The 10,334-nt window shown below is 27.6% G+C and overlaps 1 protein-coding gene across 1 annotated transcript in view; it reads left to right on the top strand.

Annotated features, from left to right (window-relative positions):
* Positions 1 to 6,815, top strand: part of LOC111641360 (receptor-type tyrosine-protein phosphatase alpha-like) — a 372,536-nt gene extending 365,721 nt beyond the window's left edge. The window contains exons 24-27 of the mRNA XM_023387510.1: positions 1,274 to 1,402; positions 3,570 to 3,721; positions 4,424 to 4,559; positions 4,638 to 6,815. Of these exons, the coding sequence (XP_023243278.1) occupies positions 1,274 to 1,402; positions 3,570 to 3,721; positions 4,424 to 4,559; positions 4,638 to 4,721 (501 nt within the window). The 3' untranslated portion in view covers positions 4,722 to 6,815. The remainder of the gene's footprint in view (positions 1 to 1,273; positions 1,403 to 3,569; positions 3,722 to 4,423; positions 4,560 to 4,637) is intronic.
* The last annotated feature ends 3,519 nt before the right edge of the window (positions 6,816 to 10,334 follow it).

The following is a 10,334-nucleotide window of genomic DNA, read 5'->3' on the forward strand; positions in this document are numbered from 1 at the left end:
TTTATTATGAAACATCAAAATTTATTCATAACCGATTAGAATTTCTCTGATAATTCTGAAAGAATATGAAAATTTCATATTCTTTCAATTTCATATTCTTTTCTTTCTTAAATGAGTTCTTCTCTGTATATGTTGTGATATCAAAACTCTCTTTTTTAAAATATGTATATTAACAACAACAGTAATAAAAGTGATTATTTAGAATTTTTTCTGCTAATGATATAATTATTAATTATTACGTTTTATATATATATAAGATATCTTAATTTAAAATAAAGTTCTTTTGTTATTAAAAAATTGAACTTTCTTTTACATATCATGTAAAGGTATTTTAATGTATAAATTATGTAATATAACTTAATAATAATTTGAGTAGAAATCTGTAATAATGTAATTTAAAATTTTATTGTCAATTGACATTATTTTTAAATGAAAACTGTTGAAAAGTAATAATCTTTTGAGCATATACAAGGTCTTTTGAGCATATACAAGGTCTGTTCAAAAAGTATCGGACCTTTGGTCGGCAAAAATAAATTTATTGACCTTGAGGTACAAAATCCTAATCCCCTTCAAAGTAGTCTCCTTGGTAATGTATACACTTCTCCCAGTGTTCCTGCCATTGCTGGAAACACTGCTGGAACGCATCTTTTGGAANGTTTTGTTTAATAATAACTTTAAACTTTGATGATTTTCTTTTTATAAACAGTTTAACAAATTTATAGATTTTGAAAGCAGTTTGATTAATAGATTTTTTTTTATTTTTGAATTGATTTTTTTATAGAGGTATTAATAGAGGAAAATTTACTTTTCATTTACTCTATAAGTACCTAAATTATAACTAAATAAATTTGATTGTTTCTAAGTTACAAAATATAACTTATAACTTCTATATAAATTATTATTATTATTAAAAACTTATATATATATATAATTTATATTTTGTAATTATAGAGTAAATGTAATAGAAATCTTTAACGTATTATCATTACTTTTAAAACCAATTATATTAAGATACATATGTATTATGTATTATAGTTTATGTTGAAAGTGATAAGTACAGTACAGTAATTGAAGTAAAAAATTCAAAGCAAACCAACAATATTAAAAAGTTTATATAAGTTGTAATATTTATAAAATATAAGGAAATAATTATAATTTAAAATATCCTTTCAAGATATTTATGTCAGTGAATATCAATAGTAATGCAAATATATCTGTGATTTTCTTAATGATAATTGATTGATTTTGTAAAATAAAAAATTTCATGTTTTAGACAAAATGTCAACAGTATTGGCCGGAATTAAATGAAGAAAAAGAATATGATTATGTAAAAGTCAAAGCTATATCTATTGAAGAAAGTACACATTTTATACGGAGAGAATTTATCATTGGAAATATTAAGGTGAGTATTTATTAAATCTTTTGGAATTAAAACACTTTTTATTTTTTTTTTAAATTGAACATTAATTCTAAATTATGTGAGCTAAATATTAAAAATTATCAATTTTTCCAATGACTGAATATACCAATTGAAATTCATTGTCATATTTTTATTATTTGATTTATTTTTCATTGCAGAACCAGTGTTTCTGGAGTGTTTCATGTTTCATGAAAAAATAGTTATATAACATCTTGATTTATCTAATGTTTTTATTTAGGCATATTTAACATATATATATATTAAAAAATTAAATAAAACATAAAAAAATTTAATAAATTTTTAGTTTCTGATTCTGATGTTTAAATATAAAATTACAGTTCTAATGAATTAAAACATGGTTAAAAGTTATAATACAGTAGAGCATTGATTATCCGAATCAATTGGGGACTGGGGTTGTTCGGAAAATCGATATTTCGGATAACCGATTATGTACGAAAAAATATATTAACCTATCCCATGTTGAAATCTTTCTCCGTTGCATGTCACTTCGCGTTGAATTTTCTTCGATGTTAAGCCTAACGAAGACTATTGTATCGTTAAAATTTATTTTTTTATTTTGTACAAACAAAATAAATATATTGGAAAATATAAAAACAATAAAAAATTTTACTTCAAAAGTTAATTTAGTATCAAAAATGTAAAATATTTGAGTAGCCCAACACATAGCCAAAGATTGTAGCGCCACAGCACTGGCGAAAATTTAAATTTGCGGACTGGAATTCTTTTGGATAATTGACATTTCAGATAATTGACGCTCTACTGTAATTGTTTTATTTTTTTTTTTTATCATAAGAAAAGATTAAAACAGACTAAGGAAAAATATATATCAAATCGTTGATATATTTAAACTGAAAATATTTCTTACTAAGTAATAATTAGATGACTAGAACAGTGAATGACCATTGTGATCTTAGGTGACTAGGACAGTGAATGGTGGTTGAGTGTTAAAGGGTTGAGATGAAGTTGTTGTTCAGGTTATTTGCTGGACAGAAAAACTCAGTGAATGACTACCACCTGATCAATCACTGGTAGGAAGCCATATATGGTCATTTACAAATATGAAATGCTAATGAAATACGCTAATGAAAAAAGGCTGGAAACCACTGCTCTAGTCCATTCACTTGCCTGATTTTGATCATGATTTGATGCATTAACTTAAATTCCAGTGAATAATTGTTGTGGTCATTTACTGGTCAAGTCTTCAAAATTATATTATAAATCTCATATTTAATTTAAAAAACTGTGTATTTATGGCACAAAAACTTTACATTTCATTATTTTTAATAAATTAATTATTAATGTTTTTAGGAAACTGATCACAAACTAGTTTATTTGCAACTACTTGATAATCTTTCAATATTAGACAATAGAAATCATCTTTTATACTACACATTTATACACTAGGATATCATTTTCTTCTGTTACTAGAAATCTGTACTGATCAAAAAAAAATCAAAAATTTTAATTAATAAATTTAATATTCAGTTCCTATCTACTAATATCGCTGCTCACGTTGTTCGTCATTTTCCAGCTTAGTGAAATCCGACGAGAGTGCACTACATGACCTCACTCATACGCCGATTGCCAACGACTGACGCTTCCTACAGGCGGGAAAAAATTCAGGGCTGTGCATGACTGTTCCCTCCACAACTCCACCGAAGGAGGCCTCTCTCGCATCATTGGTTTACGCGGAAAAAAAAAGGTCTGATACTTTTTGAACAGACCTTGTATATTTTATTATGTTTACAGAAAAGCAATACTATAGTATTAGTTTTCTACAAATACATGTTTGTAATATATTAAACATTTACTTTAAATGTTTGTTGTTACAAACAAATTTAATGTTAATTTCTTTAGTAATTAAATTATAGCATGATTTTATTCTAAATTTCAGTTGTTTGGTTTATTTTGAATTTATTATATACATAAATCTTATATATTTCAGCTGCCAATTTTAATGATTGTGATAAACAATCATTAAAAAGCAAGTTAGTAAAATTAAATAATAATGTTTTGTTTAATAATAACTTTAAACTTTGATGATTTTCTTTTTATAAACAGTTTAACAAATTTATAGATTTTGAAAGCAGTTTGATTAATAGATTTTTTTNTAATTATTATATTTCAGAGTGATGATAGTCATAAAGTTACTCATATGCAATTTTGTGGGTGGACAAATCCTGTCCCAGAAGATGTGACAGGATTTTTGTCATTGATTGAAGCAGCTCAGCAGTGTCAAGAACAAAATCCAGGTGCTGGACCTCTAACTGTTCATTGCAGGTAAAAAAATTAGTATAGATTATTAACTGGTAATTTTAATAAAATTTGAGTTTATTGTAGATAGTTTTTAAGATACCAGTTTATAAGTTAAAGAAAATTGTTTAAGTTACAAATCTATTTTTTATCTATACATAAGACCAATTTTTTACTAATAAGTAATAAGTTTCACAGTATTTGATCTGTCTTCTGATTTTTCTAAATTCTAAAAATTAATATATTTATTGCAATTTTTTTAGAATTTTACATCAGTCAAATAATTGCATAATATATATATAGTTTTTCTGCAATATCAAGAACAAAAACAGTCTTCTTTCAGAATTTTTCACGTTATTCATTGTATCATAATGGATAAACTGAAAATTCTGAAATAGGAATTCAGTTTGCATAAATGTATATTTATTAAGAATTAAATTTCTCCTGTATATTTTTTATTGATCTTGTTAGGGTGAATGCTATAATTATATCTGTGTGATATTCCATTATCTCTCTAGAACTGAATATGTGTAATAAATTCTTCTAAATTTCATGAAAGCCAAATAAGATTCTATCAATAAACTAAAAGAAAATAATTGTCATAAAAAAAAGGTGTGGATCTTCCATAAAAGAATATATTATATTTATCATTATTTAATATATAAAAGAATTATCTGTTTAATAAATTTGATATTTTTGCTTATATGAGTATGTAAAATTTATTAACAGTGGAGGTGGAGACCGAAGCAGTGTTTTTGTAACATTAACTGTATTAATTCAACAACTTAAAGCAGAAGAAAGAGTTGATGTTTTCCAAGCTGCTCGTTACACTCGTTCACAGCGTTGTTGTATGTTGCAAACATTGGTAAGTCTATTAATTAAAAACATTATTCTTTTCAATCTGTATTGTAAAATGTTTTTCTTTTATTTTTTTTTTATTCAGGCACAGTATGATTTTCTTTATCGTGGACTCTTAGAATATATAATCAGTCATAAACTGTGTGATTTAGGAGATACACAGCTATGACAGAAACTTTTAAGTACAAGTGGTGTTTTCCACAATAAGCATTTGAATAATGGCATGAGAAATTCTATGTGCCAAGTCATATCACGGTGGTTTCGGGAAAATTTTCCCATTTTTCATCCGTGGTGTGTGAACAGGTCCATTGAGCATCAGTTAAATCATGTACAGTTCAGAGAATGTATAGCAAGAAGTGATCTCTCAATGGATGGTACCCCTGCCATAAAGCACGAGATTGTTTTTGTTTTTAGTGATAACTAATATAGAAATATTTGGATCACTGGATTCCTGAATCAAAATGCAAAGTGTCTCCTCGTCCAAGAATGTCCCTGTAATGACAAAAGTGTCTGCTGTTTCCAAAATTAATCAGAAATTGTCAGATGAGTCATTAACATCAAGAGAATACAATCAGTAGGAAGTTCAAATCGAAAAATACTGCCCAAAACTATATTAAAATACTGTTGAACTTCTTTGTAATATTGATCATGCCTACAAAAAAATCGTTAAATTTTACAGTACTTTTATGGCCAGCATTCATTCAATCAGTTTGGGAGGATCATGGTTAGTGTGCCAATAAACTCTGGTGCTCAAGGGTAGTGTGTTTCAAACTGGAGAGAAGTATTTGCAGGGTAAGGCTGATCTTGCCAATATGCACATAGTCCCATCTGTGCCTGCGGAGTGCAAGAACAACTACAGCTCAATACCACGGGAGTGCCTGATTTCTATGTTCCACAGCTTGCATAAATGCTGGTGCCATCTGTCCACCCTTCCAGTTGCCCTAAAAACATCTGGCACCCATGTTATCGTGCCCGCCTTTAGCACTGTTTTATCAGACTGAATATTCCAGTTATGATAGTCCATTTTTTGACAGAATGAAATATCCACACAAGTATCACTTAGTGGACTAGAATTGTTTCATATCTTGTACTTAAATATTGTGGTTAATAACAAGAATTTTACATGTTGACAATGCAAAAGTCAAGAAAGAAAATTGATATACATCATCATCTTTTTAGACAGAGCCTATATAGATTCTTGAAAAATCATTTGGACCATTTTTCTATATTATTCCTATGAGTTAAACTTTAAAATTAATTTTTTTTTTTTAATAATAATTATTTAATTGTTTTATGTTTTTTAGAATGATGAGTGACAAAAATGTCAGAACTTAATAATACATGCTCAAGTTCTTATGGCAAATAGCCTCAACTACAATGCAATTATATTAAACAATTGAAAACTCATCATTCCTCAAGCCAATATATATATATTATTTATTATAAATTAATTTACAAAATGATTGTTTTTTTTCCTTTTAAATATATTTTACAGGAAGAAATTGAATTAAAAAATTGTTTCAATTAAACAAGATATTAACACGAGAAGACTTTGTAACTTTCATAGGTTTCTTTCTTCAAGATCAATTGCTAAATATTCATTAATTATTAAAAAATGCTGAATTTGTCAGGTAATCTGAGCTTTGTAGTAAAAAGGAATTCTGTTTAATCGGACCATCTTGTTGCCCCCATCCTGATCCCAGTGGTTTGTAAATCAAATTTTATAATTCTGATTGACTTTTGTGACATTGATGCCATTTTATCTTTTTCAATTTTCCTTGTACAATACCAAGGAATTGGCTATTTAGTCACAAATCTGACATTACGGTATCTGGCATAGACAGAAGATATACTGTAATTAATATAATTGCATGAATGGAATTTGTTTTATGTGATTTAATCATTTAATTTAAAAACAAATTTCAATTTTTTTTTTTTGTTTATTTAAGTGTTTATTGTGTTATTTACAAAAAGTGTGATAATTTCTACCGGATAGCTTTCCTTTATAATGAGTGAAATTTGAATAAGTTAATCAACTACTTCTATTGAAATTTAAAATAATTAATTAAAAGGAAAATACTTTTCAGTCAGTATTACCTTATTATCCCAGAAGATTGTGAAAAATAGGACATCACATAATTAGAAAAGTTGATGACAACTGTCATACATTTGTTTTCTGTTATTTCATAATAAAATCATGTTACATTTTCAATTGTTTTTATTAAATTTTATTAAAAATAAAATAAAAAGAGAAGTGATGTTTGTTATCAAGATATTATATAACTTTACTAGCGTGCAAAAAAGATTTAATATTTTACATATTAATCAGACAGTTATTCTAATTTATAGCATTATTAATTACAAGAATTATAAATTAAAATTTTCTTAAATGGTTTTTACATTTTGACAGAAAAATTTTTGTAAATAATGAAAATGCATTATTATTGTTGAGTATACAGTAGAGTCCCAGAAACTCTACTCTTGATAACTTAGAATTCTGTAAAACTCCTGATTCAAAAAAATAAATAAATAAATACATGTAATGTAATTTTTACTGCTATAATTTAACACTAGGATCAAATAAGTTATCATTCTTTGCTGGCAACACTTTATAATAATGTTGCCAGTGAATTCCACATGTTAACAAAGAATATAACTCGTTTTCTAAGGTGTCACTGAAAAACTACATGATGCAAATGTCACTAACATGAAAGTAGCTACTAAATAGCCAATGTTGTTTTTTTTTAATTTAGCTACAAATAAAAATAGTCAGTAATGGTACATAGTTAATACATATATGAATTTTCACATATAACACCGTTATGAAAATTAAGCTATTTAGACTACTATCATTGCTATTCCATAAAACTCGTCATTTTCAATAATTTGTAACCTCAGCCCACATTAAGTTGAGTTTGTGAGACTCTACTGTATTGCTCATGCCTGGAATCTCTATTCACTTTAAGCTGTTGGAAGTACTTTGATGATCACATTTACATAATACCAGGGCTGTACCAAACAGTTTTGGCATCTGGAACAAATCTCATACCTGATGCCTCTGATTAAACATTAATTACAAAAAAATTCTACTTGCTTTTAATTCTGCAGACTCATTTTGGAGCTCTCAAAGTTGGTTCCTGAGGCATGTACACACCCTCATTCCCCATAGTTACATTTCTGCATAATATAACTGAATCCAATTAATCCAGATTATTGAATAATCAAATTTACTATTATTCTTGATATTTATGTGTAAATTACTGTTAAATTTGAATTAACTTTACTTAGCATGTTAGTTTCAAATTATTCAAATTTATATCTTATATTTTGAAAATGAAACTTGAAAACAGAAAATAGTATCCAATTAACCTCTTTATAACATGTATGCATTTTAGTATTTACTCTATAAACTAGTGCACGACAAAACTTTAACATTTTCTTAAGTTTTAGTGACTTTTTATCTAGATAGCAGTGTTGTTTATCTATATTTTTATGATATTTAACAACGGAATGTACACAAGTGTATATTTAGCTGAAAAATCAAATTAAGGTAGAAAAGAAAATGTGATATCTCACTAAAGAATACTGTCAAACATTTGCAAAAACTAGTTTAATTTTTAAAAATAGATAATTCAAACTTTTCTGATTTTGATTAAAAAGATTTTACTACAGTAAAAAGTACTTTTAATTAAAAGAATTTAATAAATTAATGTTTCATAAAACTTTAAATTTTCATAAAAACGTACTAACTCTGAAAAGATCTTTTGTTGTATGAACTATAACTGGAAACTGGACTTTCTATCTGCCCCATAGCTAAGCTTAATTCTTCTAATTAAGGATTGAAGCTAATATATGGTGTCTTTATTATATGTTATACTCATTTAAATACTGAAGGAGAAAGAGAAGATATGAGGAAAATATACATATATTATCACCTATATTATTTGAATAGAAACAAATATATTAAATTAGGCGATTAATGTATTAAATGTATAGACATTGAATATATAACCACCTGTAATAAAACATTGATGTGTGTAAAAAATGACATATTGGTACAATGTATTATATATGGACCCTTTATATTGTTTTTTACTATTTCAGCTTTCTCTTAAAACATCTTTAATCTTTATAAAATTCTCATAATCACATTTTTAGTTCATTTTAATATTATATAAAATAATTTTAAGATAAAAATTATCCAAAAATATTTTTAAAAATAATAATGATTTTTGAAATAAAATAGAAGTGGAATGAAATTGCTATTTGGTATTAAGTTTAAGTATTAATATCATTATTAGTTAATAAGATAAAAAGAATTTAGCATTTTTATTTGATTTTCTAACTGATTAGAAATGAACTTTTTAGCATCATTTGCTTTTCTTTGTCAAATATTAGATAAGTCATATCTTTATATTACATAGTAATTTGCATTTTGTTTATTGAATTTGATACATTTTCCAAGATAATATAATACTGATAAGATAAATTATGGATGTTACAAGATTCACAGATGTTTCGAATGTATAAAATATCTTCAGCTACTATTTGAAATGCATTTTGTGGATTTCTAATCTCTACTCTGTATGAGATATTAGGTAAAATCACATACAAATCTTCTATTTTGGGAAAATTTTTAACAATATTTATAATCAAATTTATTTATCTACAGAAAAGAGAAGTTATATCTAAAGATACTGGGTGGTCCAAAACTCATGTTAGAAAGTGTTTGTCTATATTATTGTAAATTATTGTTAGAAAGTTCATGTGAACTGCTTGTGAGTGTGTAAGAAGCTGACTTTCAGGGGCAAACAGTTAATTACATGTCAGGAAAAGCCTAGGGATTGATCGTATGTGGGTAGTGATGCCGGTGGCAAAGATAGCGTGTCTTTACAAAACTGAGAATTGTCTGATTACCATAAAACTTTGCAGTTATGTCTTGGATAGCTATTTAAATAATTACAGTTGTGGCCTGATTATACACCAGGTAATGCCATTAGAGTGCATTAGATTTGTTACCCCAGAGTTCTCAGAGGCTTGCTGTGTTCAGAATTTCAGTGTAAAAGTTCCTATTGTTTGAAGGGTTTTGAATGACAGACATGCTTGTGTGATGCAGTCAAAGACATTACATACAGCTTGCAGAGCTTTAGAAAGGTTACGTTATGGTGCTGAGGGAAGGAAGATGGCCAAATTGACGGAACAGCTTAGAAGACAAGGTAAGCTGACTGTGGAGCAATGATTAGATGAGGGAAAACATACATAGCGGGCAGGCTCTAGACACTTCAAACACATCAACAAGGGAGATGATTGGGTGATCATGAGACAAGCATAAACAACTACAATGACACCTTTATTCACTATCACAGAAATGTGGAAACTTTGCTACCAGAACACTGTCTTTCTGTACAGTTGAAAGGAAAATTTGCATGCATGATGACTGTCAATAGCAACCAAACATTGTCAGCTTTGCAATGGTGTAGTAAGAGAAGCGTGAACTGGTAGTGTATCATCTTTATTGATGAATGCTGGGTCTGTTTGGGAATGGATGACCACTATGTTAGAATGTGAAGGACCACTGATGGTAAGCACTACAAACCTGTTTTTTACTGATGAGTGGCCTACTGCCTCCATTGGTGGTTTAAGCCATCTCATATCATAGCCAGTCATCTCTAGTAGTGGTACAAGAGATATTGACAGCACGCAGTATGTTCAGGAAATCCTGTGCCTTCATGTTGCCTTTTATTGCAGGCTGAAAACAGCCAATTTTTAACAGAATAATGCA

This window comes from Centruroides sculpturatus, unplaced genomic scaffold (genome assembly GCF_000671375.1).
Source record: "Centruroides sculpturatus isolate CEXI.00-Female unplaced genomic scaffold, Cexi_2.0 scaffold196, whole genome shotgun sequence".
NCBI lineage: Eukaryota > Metazoa > Arthropoda > Arachnida > Scorpiones > Buthidae > Centruroides > Centruroides sculpturatus.